This window comes from Boleophthalmus pectinirostris, unplaced genomic scaffold, assembly GCF_026225935.1.
Source record: "Boleophthalmus pectinirostris isolate CB_2022bp ecotype Guang Dong unplaced genomic scaffold, ASM2622593v1 HiC_scaffold_9, whole genome shotgun sequence".
NCBI classification, from domain to species: domain Eukaryota; kingdom Metazoa; phylum Chordata; class Actinopteri; order Gobiiformes; family Gobiidae; genus Boleophthalmus; species Boleophthalmus pectinirostris.
The window spans coordinates 6,631,195-6,649,820 of NW_026571541.1; the positions used below are offsets into that span (position 1 = coordinate 6,631,195).

At 39.5% G+C, this 18,626-nt stretch overlaps 2 protein-coding genes across 2 annotated transcripts; one reads left to right on the plus strand and one right to left on the minus strand.

Moving 5' to 3' along the window:
* Window positions 1-14,956: 14,956 nt before the first annotated feature.
* zgc:195170 (uncharacterized protein LOC100170800 homolog) lies at window positions 14,957-15,788 on the plus strand. Its single transcript, XM_055147853.1, has 2 exons — window positions 14,957-15,148; window positions 15,345-15,788. Exons 1-2 carry the CDS (start codon window positions 14,957-14,959, stop codon window positions 15,786-15,788), a joined length of 636 nt encoding a protein of 211 aa, XP_055003828.1.
* A 275-nt stretch (window positions 15,789-16,063) lies between these two features.
* On the minus strand, window positions 16,064-18,025 carry LOC129407298 (uncharacterized). Its single transcript, XM_055148011.1, has 7 exons — window positions 17,893-18,025; window positions 17,722-17,807; window positions 17,533-17,637; window positions 17,186-17,379; window positions 16,663-16,827; window positions 16,300-16,544; window positions 16,064-16,101 (listed from the first exon to the last, which is right to left on the minus strand). The coding sequence occupies exons 3-7, from the start codon at window positions 17,533-17,535 to the stop codon at window positions 16,085-16,087; spliced, it is 624 nt and encodes a 207-aa protein (XP_055003986.1). The 5' UTR covers window positions 17,536-17,637; window positions 17,722-17,807; window positions 17,893-18,025; the 3' UTR covers window positions 16,064-16,084.
* Window positions 18,026-18,626: the final 601 nt, after the last annotated feature.

The window sequence follows — 18,626 nt, forward strand, 5'->3', positions numbered from 1 at the left end:
TAAAATGTGCCTGTTGTTTCAAGGCTGTTTTGAGTATGAAGAGCTTTTGTCTATAAGTTTAACTACTGAAGTGTAATTAAATTAAATTATGGCTAAATAAAGCTTATTTTTTTATGTAATACAATCAATGCTTGTTTTTTTTAGTACTCCCATTATGAAAATATACATTTCAGAGTCTACTATTGCTATTGTTCTACATTATGGTACAATATGTAACTCTGGATATTATCTTTCATCATTCATAGTTAAAAGTTAATAGTTTTTCCATTATAGGCTAAATTCTATATTAAATTATAAAGCGTTTTGTTCATTATTAGCAATCTCAGCTGACCAAAATGAAAAAGGTTAACTTGAAAACTACTGCTTCATGACATCACAAGGTGGAAAAGAGCATTTTGAGCTTTGGAGTTGTAGACAGACTAATAACAAAGGGTTAGTTAAACATATGGATAAAACAGGTGCGAGTGACTTCGGGGAACATGCTTTTTTATTTATTTATTTATTTTATTTTTTTGCAGTGCTAGAATAAAGTGTAATTGCACATCCACTACTAAGTGAATATTAGCGCTATACAAGAAAACGTGTTTGTGTTTTTCTTTACATCCGGCTTTTCCGCACATGCGCAGTGACTGGTAGGCAAAACATCTGTGGGGCCGCTCGTTTGTGTTGACAGTTGCTTTGCGTATGTCTGTGTAATTGTTTTGACATGACTTCATCATCTTACTCTAAGTCACTGAATGCTGAGGATCAAAAACGTTACTTTGAAAAGTTAAAACTCGCCAATAAAGGTATCCATCTCCCCGACTCATTTTCTCTGGAAGATGGCTGGCTGACTGACACATTGCTCTGGTGCACTCAGTGACTCCGTATTTTATTATTTTCCATTCTGCTGCTCTCAGTGACTCCGGATGTGACGTCATCGTGTTTGTTGTTTTTTTTTTTTTTACACAGAGCAAACACACACACAGCACAGAGCAGGAGAAATGAAGTGCAGAGAACAAACTATAAGTGTATGTAGCGCTCGGCTTCACTGTGACTATGGTGGGAAACGAGGAAAGGCCGCTGTGCTTACTGATTCTAAAAATGTTGGCAGCGGACAGCATGAAGCCAAATAAATTACGGCATCGCTTAAAGACATCACACCCTAATCACACTGATAAACCGCTTGAGTTTTTTCAGCGAAAACGTGCCGAATATTGCCGACAATCATCCCGCTTTGTGACTGCTACTTCAGTAAACTAGCGAGCGTTGTTGGCATCATATAAGGTGGCAGTGTTACGCAGAGGTGTACTTATAACAATTTTATAGACACATGATACTATTTATAGTCACGCGGGGGGGCGCGAGATGTTTTATTCTTCCTAGGGGGGGCATGACAGAAAATAATTGAGAAGCACTGGGCTAAGGGCACAAACTTTACTGTGACATCAATGACATCACAGTCTCTGTTTATTTATTGTAGTGTGATTGGACAACTGTTCTGTCACTCACGTCACGTCACGTCAACCTGCGGCGTCAACTCGTAGCAGCTTCACGATTAGCGGCAGCTGCTACTTTAGCCTAAAGCTCCACACAGGAAATGGCGAGGACAGAGTCAAAGACCCGACCTGACAGACCCGCCGCCGGGACCCGGACTGTCACTACCGCTGTTGGGGCTGGGACATTCCTTGCCGGGACCCGGGACAGTCGCTGCCGGGACTGGGGCAGTTGCCACCGGGCCGGGGCTCTCGCTGCCGCCGCCGGGACCAGGGCAGTCCCTCGCTGCTCTACGCGCCTTTACCCGCTCGTTTCTGGGTGTAAACGTTTGACCTGAGCAGAGCGCGCAGAGGCAGAATTCTACCTGGTGTCCTGGTGCTGATATGGACTGACCGTAACTTTCAGATTTAAGTGGGAAGTGGAATTAAGACTAATTTTACAACCGCTCGTGCACTCGGCTCCTGGACCTCGCGTCACGGACCAGACTGGACCAGGATTTGGACCAGTTTCATCTCTTCATATTGGACAATAAACTTTTGGAGACAGAACCAATGGAACAGCGGATAGAAGAAACACTCTGCTTCAGTCTCTGGAGAAGGTAAGAGGTTTGTTTTCATAAGTTTGCGGCAAATCTGAACATGAAGCCTCACAGGTAAATAGTGTTATAGTGTTAATAGTTAAATAGTGCGTAAATGAGCTCGTGTGTGATGGAGCTGCTCCAGGTTGTTCTGTCGTGTGCAGTAGGAGCGGCGCTGATGCCGTGTGTTCATGTTGTGACCAGAGCCTCTTATCTTATTGTAGTTTTGTTGACGTTGTTGTGTCTGGGTGTGAGCGGAGTGTTACATTGTGTTGCTGCGTAAAGTTTTCGCGTAGCTGTTCATTGTGCTCTGATATAGTTCAGCCACTAGTAACCAAAATATTCATAATATATATTTATAATTTTGGCCTTAGTGCCCCTCCCAAAAATTATACCATCATCATTTTTAATTTTTTTTAAAAAAATATATCTCACATCAGGAGAAGTGTGTGACTGGCGTATCCTCGCGTACCACGCCCACTACAGCCCTGGTGCTGCCCGATGCGTGGCTATTTCTTGCCCATTGCTTCTTTCAGCGATGTTGTTCAGAGGTGTTTTTGACGGGAGGCTGTTGTTTAATGTTTACAACAAATGGCAGGCCTTATTGTTTTTTTGTTTTTTTTTAAATAAATTTCAACCTTTTATTATTGTCTTGTGTGCGTATCGTCTACCACGCAGCCTCAACAACTATTGCAGCTAATAATATTAACATTAACAATAATGATAATAATAACAACAACAACACATAATTAGCCTAATACTGTTAAAGAAAAACGTGTTTGATAGCTTTTCTGCTTTGTATGACTCCACCCCATTAAAATATTTCTCATATGGCAGTGCCCCCCCTGCTGGTGACCCACGCCCCTCCAGTAGATGTGCTCTGACGCCGACTCTGAGGAGGACACAGGAGCGGACCACCTCATGACGCAGGTGAGTGCAGCGCGAAATACGGACGGACACATGCTGCATGTGTCCAGGGAGTCGCTTTGGAGACGCGATTAAAACATTTGCTTTTGTATGTCGGTTACTGAAGGCGAGGATGCGATTTGCCCACGTTTGGTTGTCGTTCTGTGGAGTGGGAGGGCGAGAAATGTTTTTTTCCAGGGAGGGTGTGACAAAAAAATTATTAAGAAGCACTGGCTTAAATCAAGAAAGCACAAAAACTCAAAAGCATAAAAAACAACCACTATCAAATTCTGCATTGTGTAACTTTTCTGATGGAGATGTTATTGCTTTGTCTAGAATCTTTCACAGTATGGCATTAAACCTTTCTATCTTCATGGAGACCAAACAGCTCACAGTCAGAATGCTGTTTTTTTAGGTTATAAAACCACCTGTAACTGAGTAAATGTAAGGTGGAAGTGTTTCATATCATACTATGGAATATTCCAGGCAGAGCAATGACATATCCATAGAAACAACCAAAAAGTTCCACAGTGCACCTTTAAATATCCACTGTTTGATTCTGCAGCCCTCCTCCATAGTCTGTGAGTATAGAAGTCTTGTTAGGTCTGATCAGCAGCAGTGTCATGGCCTCCGGTGCGTTGACTCTGGAGATAAACAGTTGTGGGTCTGGACTGGTTCCAGATGTGGTCTTGTGGTGAGTGTGTGGTTTAAAGATCCTTATCGAGGAAAGAGTGTGTCATGATGAACCAATGAGGAGGAGAAACACTCACCATGGAAACACAACAAATCAGATATTAGACATGGTTACATCAAGAACCCACCTGGAGAGAGAAGAATACAACATATATGTTTATTGGACTACAACTTTGTCACTTTTATTGAATTTTGATTGCCAATAATTATAATAATAATATTACTACTACTACTAGTACTCCTACTCCTACTGTTACTCCTACTCCTACTGTTACTACTACTCCTACTCCTACTGTTACTACTACTCTAACTGTTACTACTACTACTACTACTTCTACTACTACTACCACCACCACCACCACTGCTAGTCTGCTACTATACATTTTTATTGCTACTACTACAACTACTACTTCTGCTATTACTACTAGAACTACTAGTTCTACTACTACTACTACAACTACTACAACTACTACCACTACTACCACTGCTAGTGTGTTACACTTTACTACTGCCACACTACTACTACCACCACTGAATTTTATGAACAGACAATAAATGGTAGTGTTATTGAACTACAGATGTGGAATAGATTTTATGCCAGATGCCCTTCCTTATGGAACCACAACCTCCAGAGTAGCACTATCTCCTGTCTTATATCACCTCAGCGGGCCAGCGGTTGCTAAGATACACACTGTGTTATTCTCTGTATTAGGAGTACAAATTTTGAAGTGCAGTGAAACCAGACCACAGGAGGTGCCATGACTGGTGCTCTCCAGTTCTCTGTACCAGTCTGAGACTGGAACTTCACCCTCTCATATAACAAGAGGATCTGGAAACTGTCAGTGTCAAATTAATGGCACATTTTAATTTAGCTCTTATAGGTGCACTGTGTAACCTTTCTGGTGGAGGTACACGCCCTGCTTGACTCGATTGCATGTTTTTACTTTGCTGGGAATGTCCCCCATGGATCGCCATGGAGAAGAGTAGGTGATAAGATTAGGCCAAGTTACAAGTTAGGGGTCACATTTATAAAAGTTTACATAGATTTCTTACTAAAAGTGTATGTAGGTACCATCAAACAGTGTTTCCCAAACTTTCTGGACTCATTTTAAAAGTCACAAACCTTTGTGAGTCAATAGACATTATTCATAAATCAAAAAATAAAGGTGGATTTGACCATTATTGAACATTAATGAGGAGATTTTCTTTTTGGACAAACAAGCAAACATTTCTCAACTTTAGCTGCAGGAACATTCATTAGGATTTGCTGACTCATTCACACTCTCATTTGTCAGAAATGTATATTTCAGACCTACATGCAGATCATGACAAGGCATCCCAAAAAAATAAATAAATAAAAAGTGAAATAAAAACACCAGTGTAATGTAGAGCGGGTCATTACGAACATTTTATGTCCAAAATGACGAGTCTCACTGCTGAGTTACAGAGAGAGGGGTGACAGTTTTAAAGTGTAAGACAGTTGGAGCCAGAGTTAGAATCAGAAGAAGCCGGAAGCACCTCCATGCTCACTTCCAATTTACAACACACCGGCTACTGCTTAACCTATGTCCATTTATACATACAGTACAGTCTATGGGAGGGACAAAGTATAAACTTCCTCAAACTTCTTGTCTGTCTGAGCTCTGATCTGTCTCATCTCTAAAACTCCTGTCATCCAAATTTCAGATTTTTTGGACCAGACTGTTCATTTTCATGTAAAGTGTCTTTATATAGATAACAAACTTAACGTGGAAAGTCTCATACTTAACATTCTTTTACGTATTTTTGAGTCTCACATTGAAATAAATACTGCCATACTGTGAAAGGTTTTGCAGTGCACCTTTTCAAACTAATCAGGCAGTAAGTATGTGTGAAATGTGACTCTCATGCTCAGTGACAGATTTACGATAACACCAGCTGACTCAACACAAAGTTTGTTTTTAAAATCAAAACCGCTAATTACCGTCTGTGCTTTTCCCCGACGGACCTTGACTCATTCACACCAGCTTTTCTGTGAGGTGACAATTACTCAAAATCTCATAAGAGTCACATACTGTATTGTAGTGACTAATTGTGAAACTGTCGCAACCACCATTACTAATAAAACAAAATGACGTGATCGATATGACACTTTATGATCTTGACAAACCTCTCAAAGTGTTTTTTTAATTCTTTCACTTCTGACTTTGATTTAAAGGTTCTAAATTACACAAAATTGACACTGAGCTTTAAGCCATGTCACGATAATTAGTATGTCAACTTATCATCAGTCAATACATGTCAATACATGACAGATGAAACAATAATTTTTGGAGGTCATTATTTATCATTAGTATATTTTTTTTTTTTGCACAAGTGGTAATTTTTGGTAATTTTTTTGCAATATGATAAGATTTTAGCTGTAGACCGTTGAATTATGAACTAAAACTATATAATTACTGGTAACAAATGTTGCAATCTGGTATTTACGTATTGTAGCTCATATTTTTAACAACATTGTACATTTAGAATACTTTCTGGGGGATAATTCTGCTTTATGGTTTAGTTTCAATATTATCATTTATCATCTATATTTACGTTCTGTTCCACCTTGTGATGTCATGAAGCTGTAGTTTTCAAGTTAACAGCTCCTTTTGCCTTTAGTGTTAGGTGTTAAGAGTTTAAAAACACAGTGGAGTGATTCCTGTATTACCGTGTGACATCACAAGGTGGAACAGGGTGTTTTCTGTCTGAGAGAAGAACCTAAATATGCAGCGTGAGCAATCAACATTCCCTGTGGTGTGATGTTAATTAGAGGCTCTGCTCTTTCTGAAGCTTTGTTAGAGTAATACTAAGAACTATTTTCCCTGGAACTACAACAGGTGAGCTGATTTGTACTGTTAAACAAGGCAGTCTACATTTTTTGTTGAAAATCAAACTCCTAAACAGGACCAGATAGATCACAGGCTCCTGTAAATGTGTTTTTTAAATCAATTTTTTTTTTTTGAGATTTCTGACCAATTGTAGCACTTTTTGGCTGTGTTTGCGAATGTGTATTTTTTGGACTATAATCCCTCTAGAGTATAAGTCGCACCAGCCAAAAAATGTGTAATGAAGAAGAAAAAAAACATATAAGGACTATAATCGCACATTTTGGGGGAAATATATTTTATAAAATCAGAAACCAACATTTCATCTGTTAATTCAAGTTCTAGTAATAACAATAGAACAGAGAACAACAGACTTTTAACGTCACATATGAACAGTTCTTCAGATAACTATAACATAAACAACAGAACAGAACAAGTTTACCAAACTCTCCATCTCACTCTAAATCACTAAATCCACTGAATTCTTCATCCTCGGTGTCACTTCTGAGCAACTCCGCGACCTCCGGAGGTAAAAGGAGCGCCGCTTCCTCTTCTGTGTAGCTGTTGTCAGACTCAGCATCAGTTCCAGTTAGAATTATTCCGGCCTTTCTGAATCTCGACAGGATGGTTTTGGTGTCATTGAAGTCCAGGCTTTGTCGATCCATCCAGTGTCTTCCAGGAAAGTTGCATGGTGCATCCTCCCGGTGTCACAAGTTTCTCACTCACTCCAAACTTTCTTTCTGCTGCTTGATTACCATTTTCAGGTGCATATTTTGCTACTTGCATCTTGTAATCTGCAAAATATGATTTTCTTTTTGGGGGCATTTGTGTTCAGTCTTCTCTGTTGTCTTTATAAGTTTGTTTACTTGTTTGTTTGCAGGAAAACTCAAACCATGAAAAAAGTGCGACTTATAGTCTGAAAAATACAGTATGCATTGTGTCATTATGGTTCCACATTTGCTGGGGGTCCGTCATCTGTGTCTATGGATATGCCACTGCTCTGCCTGGAATGTTCCACAGTATGACATTAAACAGCTCTACCTTTTACTTGCATTTATTAAATTACAGGTGGTTTTATAGCTCAAAAATACCTAGAAAAACAGACATTCTGACTGTGAGCGGGGTCGCCTCTCCACAGATCTGACCTCTAACTTGGTCTGGTTTGGTCTCCATGAAGATAGAAAGGTTTAATACCATACTGTGAAACACTCCAGACACAGAAATAACATCTTGATGGAGAAAAGCATTTGACAGACACTCCACCAGAAAACTTACTCAATGCACCTTTAACTTCTGTACATATTCAAAAATACCAAATGAATAAACCTTACATAAAACATTAAAACTATAAAACGAGGAGGACAACTTAACTTTCCGAGACAGATTTTCCCCTTCTGGCTGTGAACACACTCCCATTTGCCAACAGTGTTCAAACTATTGCATAACAGTGAAACATGATTTATATGAGCTTCAAACCAATATCTCAACCAGGTCATAAAACTCAAGCTGTCATCTATTCACTTTGCACCAGGCATTACCAAATGTTTCGTAATTATGTTTTGGGGAAGTTGTGGTTGATCAGTTGTTTGTACAGTGGTTCATTGTATTCAAAAAGCAGTTTAATGAATGTGGAGAAGCACTGGACGTGATGGAGAAAGAACTGTTCGGTCCCGCGCTGATAAATGAGACTTGTATTTTTAACTTTGTTGTTTTTGTTTACATAGAAACTAAATGGCACTAATGTAATAGATAGGAGCCCCTCAGAGACTGGACCAAGGATTTGTGTGGTTAGGTTTCAAGGCTAAGTGCAATGGAGGAATTGTTAGTATAAGGTTATACTCCAGCTGGCTTCAATCAGTGCGTTTTTATCAGATTAGATGAAGTTTGGTGATTTAAAGTGCCCATATTTTGAGGGAAGTTTCGAGTGAGCCATTTTAGTTCAACTGTATCGAAAATCAGATACTAATCAATATTAAAACTAGAAGTACCTGTACTAAAAAAGTGACATTTACAGAACAGAAATGAAGCATTCCTGAATAGTTTTAGAATAAAAAATTAGATTTTGAGCCATTTCAGAATAAGAGCACATAGACTAGTATACACCCATGGACCTCTATGGAACCTACCTGGATCACTGAGGGATTACACAAATCTAACACCACATGATAATATAAAAGAAAGTGCTGTTTTTATTTTTACCATCATCATATTGGAAAACTGAATATCCAGTCTGTTCCTTAGTATCAAAATCTATTGTTTTTAGTAGTTTTAATTTTAGTATTGCTCCGAAACTATAAATCTAAACTGTGGGGAAGCTGGCCCAAGTGGTCAAAATGAGAGTCCAGTGCAAAGTTGTCCTTCACCAAACCAAATTCTTTATTGGATCCTTCCAAGTCGTGGGCAAAATTATATACATATTTACAAAAAAAAGAACTGTGCTTAACTAAACAAAAGCAACAGAAAATAACACAACAAAAGAAAATACCCACAGGCACCTGGCTGCACTGATGGTGACCTCCCTACTGATTAAACTGCCTCTACTTATATACCCCCCAGAGAGGAAGTCCCTCCCCCTGGGTTCACACCAACTTACGGGGAAAACTGTAGCAATTTCCTTTCCTTACTGGTGTGCTGCCTTAAATTATTTTCTGAAGCCTAATCACCCTTTTAAACTGAACAGTGCTCCAACTTAACTAGATAACACTGAAACCAAAATTCTAATAACCCATTTGATAAAACGAAGAGAACCATTCCGAGGCTTCCCTCCACATGGTCTGGGCCAACACCTCCCCCTGAGCCTATAAATATGGCTGCCAAAGGACACGCCCCCTCTTTTGTTCCCAGACCATGTGGAGTCACAGGTAAGGTGGTAAGTTTAAACAAAAATGAAGGGATATAACCAAATAAAATGAATTTAAAGTAACTGTGTGAATGTGATCAATTAAACAAAGACTAAATAAAACAAACCCGGGATAGTTATTATTTAGGTGTTTAGTTGATATAGATAGATGTAACTGAACTAAGGTGAAAAATGGGGACAAAGGCCCTCTTTGTCACATAAACATAGTGTTTTTTATCGGGCTAGTTATGTCACATTAAATGTCTACTGTGTAACTTTTCAAGTAAAGGGTTAACTTGTCTCCATGGAGATGTTATTGCTTTGCCATGGTATGTTTCACAGTATTGTGCATATACAGTAATAAATAACTAATTTTATTATTAGTCTGTCTATTAGTATTGAACTCAAGACCGCACTAATCGAGACCAAGACCTGTCTGAGACCACAGGGCCCCGAGACCAGGACAAGACCAAGACCATTGAGGGTCGAGAACAAGACAAGACTGACACTTTTAAGGGTCGAGACCAAGACAAGATCGACACCAAAATGAGACCATCTTTGTCATTTTTGACATTTATTTGTATTTTACAGTTATTTTGGCACATATATATCAATGTTTTTTATCAGTGTCAGAGTGTCAGATCAAGTCCAAACATGCTCGAGTCCGAGACAAGACCAAGAGTGCAAAAAATGGTGTAGTATTTGAGACCGGCCTCGAGTAAGCAAGTAAGTTTTTTATTTATATAATGCTTTTCACAGACATTTGTCACAAAGACGCTTTACAGTGCATTCAGTCACTCCTTACCCGGTGGTGGTAAACTACTATTGTAGCCACAGCTGCCCTGGGGCAGACTGACAGAATCGCGGCAGCCATGCCAGTCTGCGCCATCTGTCTCTCCGGCCACCACCTTAACTCACTCCCACACCACTTTCATACTTTCATACTAGACAATTTGGGTGAAGTGTCTTGCCTAAGGACACAACGACAGTTACTGTGACTGGTGCCCCACTGTGGCACCTGATTTTCCCTGTGGTCTCCCATCCAAGTACTAACCAGACCCGGCCTTGCTGAGCTTCTGAGATCTGACAGGTTCAGGCTTTGACAAGCTGGTATGGCCACATACCGGCTTGAGTACTACAACACTACTGTCTGTATCTCCAAAACTCAAAATGCTCTGTTCTACCTTGTGATGTCACAAAGTGGTAGTTTTCAAGATAACAGCTACCTTTTATCTTTTCTTCAGTAGAGATGGGCAATTTCAGGGATGACCAAATGATTCTGGTGAAGGTGTATGGAGTTTTAAAATACTTTCGGCTAGAGCCAACCGATATTATCGGCCGATATGAGCAACCAAACCATATCGGCCAATATACTTGCTGATAGGGGCCGATATTTCACGTGGGCATGTTATACCTCGTTATAAATCTTTGACTCTCTACATTATGTTCATTTAATCCAATTTACAGACAGATAAACTGTCCAAATATGTGGCTCTGCATCAGTATTTATCTGCTGGAGTCATTTGTCAGGTGTGTGTGTCTGTACTGTCCTTGAACACACCCCCAGAGTCACGTGCGTTTGTTTACACCCGCAGGCATAGATCCATGTGCACAACACTGAGATTATATTTGTTTTTATGGACAATCGGTTTGAGTCTGGATTAAAAGGACATTTATTAGTGCAGACTTGTGATGTGAGGAGGAGCCTGTGTGAGCGGCTGAGTGTTGATAATATGTCGACTTTGAAACTGGTTTTGGTTCGTTCTGATAGGTTAGCGATTAGCTGCTGTAGCTCTCACACTTAAACAGGCTGTTTCTTTTGGCCTATTGTAAAGTGACTATATTGGCCGTATATTTGCTACTGGACCTGCATTGATATGTAAATGAGCTGTAAATAGACGTGTGAATGATGAAATTTGCGCATATAATTGAAGTGAACGACGGGAGCCTGATCCTTATTGGGAGCCGTGTTTTCTCTTTCTCTCACTTTTTTTCTCTTCACACCGCGTGCAGACTCATGGTAGTTTGATAGCGGCAGCAGCCTTAAAACGAAACTTTCAAAAATATATGCATATATATATATATATTCAGCATAAAATAAATAAACCAGGACTAATCTTGGGGTCGAGAGAGGGAGAGAGATAGAGACCGAGTCCCGACACTCATTCCTGGTTCAGTTCTGGTTTAGTCCTGTTTTACACATGGTTTAGATATGTTTTAGTCATGGTTTAGTCCTTTTTCAGTCCTGGTTCAGTTCTGGTTTAGTCCTGCTTTAGACCTGCCTTAGACCTGCTTTAGTCCTATGACATATCATGTAAAGAGGCAGAATAACAATAAATGTTGCCTAAATAAACCCAGTTTAAAATCCACCAGAGCCAAACCTAAGTTTTTTTGATATAATTCAAGATTTACAGTGAATTTTTACATCACTAAATATATTGGCGATTATATCGGCTATCGGCAGCTCCAACTCCCATTATATCGGTTTCATATCGGCCACAACAAAATCCATATCGGTCGGGCTCTACTTTCGGCATTACAACATGACATCAAAAGGTGGAAATATTTTCCGTTTGAGAGAAGAACTCGGCCTAAATATGCAGGGTTTGTGTGTTAAAAGTGTGAATGAAACAAAACACAACTCCTGGTAATTTTGTGATGAGGAAACATTATGAGATCAGAAAAAAGCGTAATGTGGGGCCTCTAAGCTAAAATGTTACCATATTATTTTACTACAGGCATGTTTTGAGCTTGTGATTTTGCGCAGAGGTAAATTCCTTTGCTCTGACTTAGTTGTTGTTTACATTTCACAGATTTATAGAGGATTCACTTTTATGTCCACACATGCACTTGCTTTTGGAATAAATGCTTTTGTTTCTCCCTCCGCACATTTAAGCACTATAATTTAACCACAGACTCACTGCTCAAGTCTGTGGTTTTCTTTACAAGGAGGTGGATCTCTCTGTTTGAGCAATGATTTCACTGACTCATGGTTTATGTGGAAATGCAAAGTATTCTCTTGTCACTTAAAAATAACTATACACAATAAACAACACTGCAAAAAGTATCCAAAAACGTATTTTCTTTTATTGTGGCATATATAGACCTACTATTTGTTTCAGCTCTTAGGGTCGCAATGAGACCATTGTGTGCTGTGTCAGTTTTTAAAGCATTTTCTTTTTTCCTCAACTTACCAGAAAGTGTGTTGTTGTTGGCAGCTTAACAAAACTCCGCTCTGCCCTCTAAAAATTGAGAAACGCATGTTCAAACTCATTGCGAATTGTGAATGTACAAGGAAAATGAGGAATAACTTTGGACAACTGTAAACAGTTAAAATTAACTTGTTGTGTTTTTTAAAGGTGCACCATGTAACTTTTTGGTTAAAGGTCTGTCACATAGACAGTGTAAAAGAACTAAGCAAGTGTGATGTCACCCGTAGAGTTCAGCTCCGGTCAAATGAAGCTCCCGATGCTCATGCTTACAGGAGCGAATTTGGACCCAGGCTCCATATTTGGAAATCTGATCGCGAATATCTTAGCAACAACAAGAGCCAATCGTGATAGAGGTCATAAAATGTGCCCGCCCCTTCTCACCAGAAAGCGGAAAGGGGGCTTACCATATTTTCCGGACTATTGAGCGCACCTGATTATAAGCTGCATCAACAAAATTTTAACAAAATTTTAAAATTGTACATATATAGACTGTTCCTGAATATAAGCAGTAGGTTTCCACGTCTTCAAAAACGTTTTCAAATTCGGGCCGTCTGCTTTTCTCGGCTCTGAAAGCTTTTGTCGTCTTTTTGCATTGAGTCAGTTCGTCACGCTGCCATCGCCAAAATCTCACCATCCATTTATTGATGCTGAACTCACGTGCAGCAGCTCTGTTTCCTTCTTGGACAGCCACATCAATTGCCTTAACTTAAAAGCTGCCTCATCTGCATTTTTTCGTGTGTGCATAAAGTGCAAAATAACTGTTCAAAACACAATCAGCATCTTCCTTGACGCATCACCCCCGACTCTACCCGAGGTCTACTGCACATGTCTCCTGCAAGAGCCTCTGTCCTGTCTGTATCATGTCAGTGTCTTGCAGGAATTCAGCAGATTTCAGACTCTCTCGGGGGCGGAGTTAGTTCTATCTATCAGGTATGAGTGGATGTCCGGCTACTGACATTTGAGACGTTTCTTCTCGTCATTTAGACATACGGGTAAGATGGATCACACTCACTAATGTTCATTTAGCATCTTAACTTATTTGATCACACGGCGATTGTTAGTCTCAATAACCTTAGATTCATGTGTAACTTCACACACAGCAGCGTTTTCTGCACTCAGGCTGCGCGCATCCGCTGTGTTGCCAAACCATAGACCGTTTATATGAATGGACAATTTGCCAAACAAAGAATTCGTCCATATATTCACCACATTGTTTTATTAGCTGTAAGGTTCAAAGTGTGGGAAAAAAGTAGCGGCTTATAGTTTGTAATTTATGGTACTTAGCAACGAAACACACCAGCTGTCAATGAAGGTGTCCTGATTGGTTTGTTATTCATGTTCATTTCCTGATTTAGGGACAAAATAATGAAATGAAAAATTCAGGATTATGTACAGTGGGTTAATATGAACATTTTAAGACCAAAATGTCGAGGTTCACTGCAGCAGGTAGAGAAAGAGGAGCCACAAGATCCTAATGTAAGCCAATCAGAGCCAGAGTCAGAAGAAGTATTTCCGCACAATGGCAGAAGGTTCCGCAGTATGACATTAAACAGCTCTACCTTACATTTATTCAATTACAGGTGGTTTTATCGCTCAAAAATACCTAGAAAGACAGGCATTCTGACTCTCCACAGATCTGACCTGTAACTTGGTCTGGTTTGGTCTCCATGAAGATACAAAGGTTTAATATCATACTGTGAAACATTCAATAACATCTCTGTGAAGAAAAGCAATTGAAGGAGCCTCTACCAAAAAAGTTACACCATTGACATTTAAGTTAAAGGTTGTATAGAGGATTTTCCAAGGAATGAGAAATCCAGCGACTGTTTGTCCTTTTTCAAATGTTGCGCATGCGTGAAACCACCCCCCCTCCCCCACAGTTCCCTACGTAGAAACGCCTCCTCCCTCCTCCACCTTACGCCAGAAACAGGTTTGTTTACAGCCGGTGCGCCCTTTTGAATAGCGACTGTTGCTGCTGTGCCTGCTGCTGCCGCCTATTAACACAAACATCGCAAGCAGACATACATATTGTTCCCACCCAAAATCAAACTATGGTAACTTATCTACACTTAAACCGAATTGAACCAGGTCAAACCAGGACTAAACACAATTCTATACTTAAAACCAGTCTTAGATGAACCGTCGGAGAATTTGTTTGTGAAGTAAACGTTTTCCATCCAGGCTAATGACATTTAGCATGCTGTTGCGAGTTAGAATTTCCTGTGCAGTATAAGATTTACAGTTACACTACAATCCTATTTTTTTTGATAACACTATATATTTTTTGTAGTTTTCCTTTTCTGTTTGTACTACAAATGGTCGGGCAATAATCATTGTTATACTTCGCGTTGACACGCGGCTGTGGTTTATAGTAGAGCGTGGGTGAGCCACGCGCTTCTTGATCATGGAGTTCAAAGATAGACCAGGACCTTCTTCAACGTCAGGAGACAGCGTGAGAGGAACGTCTGCCGCGACAGAGCAGGAAAAACTGGAGGAAAAAAAGAAAGGAAAAAAATGCCATATACTACATAATTTGACCGAGGAGGACCTAACCAGGGTCCAAAATCTTCGAGTTCAGAGGATTGCTAGTGATCGGGTATGTTTCAGCAGTACATTACTCCCCATTAGTATTAAATTGAATCTTTTATTATATACAAATAAAAATAAAATCACATTAGCATGATGCCTGTCCTTGTTTAGACAAGACATAGGCCACTTTAAATTATTTTACTTTGCTGCATTATTGTTAGTTTAAAAAAAGTAATAACTGTGACTTTCATGTGTATTTACAGGCTAGGATTCAGAGACTGAGCCTCAATGAATCTCACCTGCTGCTGGAACGGTGCCTCAACCGTGAGCCCAGTCTCCTTTTTGATTTGTTGGACACTGATCCCAATCCAGAAGACCCCCCTCCTCTACAAACTCTGAGCCGGTGTGTCTGCGGAAAGTGCAGGGACATGCCTACTCTAATAGAGCGCAAGTGCTGTGGAAAGCCACCACAACACTGTATATCTTTGATGCCACACATGGACCTGTTTATTTTAGAGGATGGTGTTCTGCGACTTGCTCGCAGAATTTGGAATGACCTGCGGGCTGAGGAGGACTCTCAAGAGCTTGGAGAAAGCAATCGGGAGTTTAGATTTGCAGCCTACAGACAGTTTGTAGTGTGGAGGTACGGTATTCTTGGAAGAGGTAACAGGATAGTTATACCAAGTTGCTGTGTGTGGAAAACGTGACCGTTATAGAGATCCACATGATAATTATGTTGGCTTTGTTCCTTCAAGCCAATATGTTTTAGATTGAGTTACTATCACATATTTACTGTAACCTTGTTTTATGAGTGTGTGCAATACCAATAAATATATTTTGTTAGACATTTTCCTTTTGCTTTGTCTTCCTTTAGTAATGTCAATAATGTTCATAAAAGTAAAACAATCTTAGAAATAATATTATTTTAATAAAGAACACACACAATTTTACATCACTATACACAGTTACAGTCAGAGGTCATGCCGGTCACATGTTTTGAGTTTTATTCAGATGCTTGCCCTGTTTGGAAAAAAATAAAAGTTAGTTCATAAAAAATAACAGTATTAGCATAGTGCTGATAGATTTTTTTTCCCACTGCTACCTCTAACAAGTACTATTTACAATAGCTGTGATGAATGAAATTTTGTACTACCAGTAGATATTTGTAGAAATAAGTATATTCTATTTAAATTTGTACTTGATGTACAGCCAACTTACATAGCCCTCTGCTGACATGTTGCTGCTCCAGCTCTTGTATTGTTGGGGCAATGCCACCTGCTAGGGGCCCAAGCCTTCGTGGATCCTCGGGTCTTAATGGGTGACTATCTGCCATTCCTCTCTGGGACAAAAGCCTTGATTGGAGTATGAGTGCCTGCAGATCAGGGATGTACTTGTACTCTTTTGGGGCTTTGTATGTGTACAGACGCCACATCTTTGTCCTCTTGCTGTAAAGCTTTGCCTTTCTAGACAGAAACACACTGGTTATACACAACTGGTTATAAATTTACACCCAGCTATGTGCATTATTTTTTCAAATGTAAATGATATATAAATATATGATTGTTGTTTGGAAACACATACTGTGTGGAGCCATCCTTTTTCCTCCTGGGTCCTCTGTTTAGGTGACTGTTGTAGTCCAAAGATGCCAAGTAGACTCGTGCCTCATAAACCTTCTTGGAGAATGCAAAGCGTTTTCCAGCATACATCAAGATATGATTGTGGAATGACTCCAGCTCTGCAGTGGACCTTAGTGTGACAATATGTGTATTCAGGTCATATTTTGGTTTAAAAGTAAATTAGGACTGCAAGTATACAAATGTAACATCAGAAGTGGGTAGTTATCAGTTACATTTACTTTGAGTAAAAGTTTAGGTTAATCTTCCCCAATGATAACTCCATAATTGACAAAGCTTTGTGTTGACACTATTAAATTATTTTTTGTTCCTTCCAATTACATCAACTTGAAATTATAAATCAGAAGTTACACTCTTACAATTAATGTTGCTTGATTATTTTCCCCCTTGGATCACAACGTTGTGCTTCTCCTCACTATGGAGTAAATTTTTGGCTACTTTACCCATCTCTGTGTAACACATAAGCTTACCTAAAAGACAGGAACTTTGTGACAGTCTTCAGCCATCGTGAATCCAGCACTAAGTCACGTAGCCGCTGATGAGCCACGGAGCCCTTTGGAATCAGTGGCTTGTTCATTTCGCTTTCCAAGGGGTCATAATGGCAAGAGCCAAAGTACCATTGATGAACACCAGTCACATGGTGTAAAAGTCCAGTCCATAGGTCCTGAAGTATAAGAAATATGATTATTACTGTAATTCTTGTATGAATAATGACATTTTGTATAATCCCTCATTCATCCAGGGATGCACCTGAGTAGAAATTTCTACAGTGTAAAAAAAAAACAGATATAAAATTACATCTTTATTTTATAGTTACCATGAAGTGTTCATATGTTTCAGCTGTTTTACAGCAGTACCAGAAGTGGTTCGTTATATCCCTGTTCCAGGTGAGCAGCAAATGGCACTCCTTTTGACGTCCAGCCTAATCACACAAACAAATTAGCATACAATGTCAAAAATTAATTCATAATATAAAAATATGTATTCATTATAAAAATCAACATACAGCCAAAATCTTTTTACTCAGATTTTTAGCACCATGCCAGATATCCGGTGAGTGTTTTATTCCTTTGTCTTTCTATTCTCCACGCTCTGTAATTAAACAAATCCACAAATTATATCACTAATATTCACCGCAGACTCACTACAGAATCTTTTCAAAATATAAGCCACTTACTAAACAGTGAAGATATCTGTGAATGTGCATCAGTGCAAACTTCTTTGACTGTCAAGTCTTAGCTGTGCATTTGTCCACAGGTAGGATTAGGTAGTGTAGAAGCTGCTTCAAGAGATCATGATAGATGATGGATGCTTGTTGTCCCAAAACATCTTCCTCAGTAACAGCCATAGCAGTCTCAGGAGGGACGGCATCTTCCACTGTTTCACAGTCATCAGGCTCATCATGGACTGTTTCATCCATGTGAATCTGTGGCAATGTGTCAACACAAAATGGTTGTTTCTGTGCACCCCCAGCCCTGTGGTGTGAAAATGCAAATGTCATTAAGCTGGGTGTGACAGGAAAAGAACAATCTGATCAGTCTTGTACCCCCAAATATGTGCCAAGTAGATTCTTTGTGTTGGGGGTTGGAGTAAAACATTTCACACTCACCAAGCCAATGCCATACATACATAGGAAAAAAACACGAAGTACCTTAGACGAAAATAAGAAATGCAAGTGGTATTGTTTAGTTTTCTTAGATCTTGGCTGTAAACACATCAGAGGCATCTGAGTCCACCTCCTTTGTCTTCGTCCTCTTCAGAGGATTTTAGACTGTGTTTGAGATTCCATTTCTGGAGTCCAGGTTTCGTCATCCTAGTCAATACTAAAAGCAATCAATTATTATAATTTACAGTCAATCGACAAATGCAGGGATGTTAAAATTACATACATAGTATTTTGGAGATTGTTGA

Excerpts from the sequence above, each read along its gene's own strand:
- zgc:195170 (XM_055147853.1), top strand. The coding sequence starts at position 14,957 with ATGGAGTTCAAAGATAGACCAGGACCTTCTTCAACGTCAGGAGACAGC. Across the intron at positions 15,149-15,344 it reads AGAGGATTGCTAGTGATCGG|GCTAGGATTCAGAGACTGAG; the intron begins GTATGTTTCAGC and ends GTGTATTTACAG.
- LOC129407298 (XM_055148011.1), bottom strand. Across the intron at positions 16,828-17,185 it reads ACAAAGTTCCTGTCTTTTAG|GTCCACTGCAGAGCTGGAGT; the intron begins GTAAGCTTATGT and ends TGTCACACTAAG. Across the intron at positions 16,545-16,662 it reads AAAAAGGATGGCTCCACACA|AAAGGCAAAGCTTTACAGCA; the intron begins GTATGTGTTTCC and ends GTTTCTGTCTAG.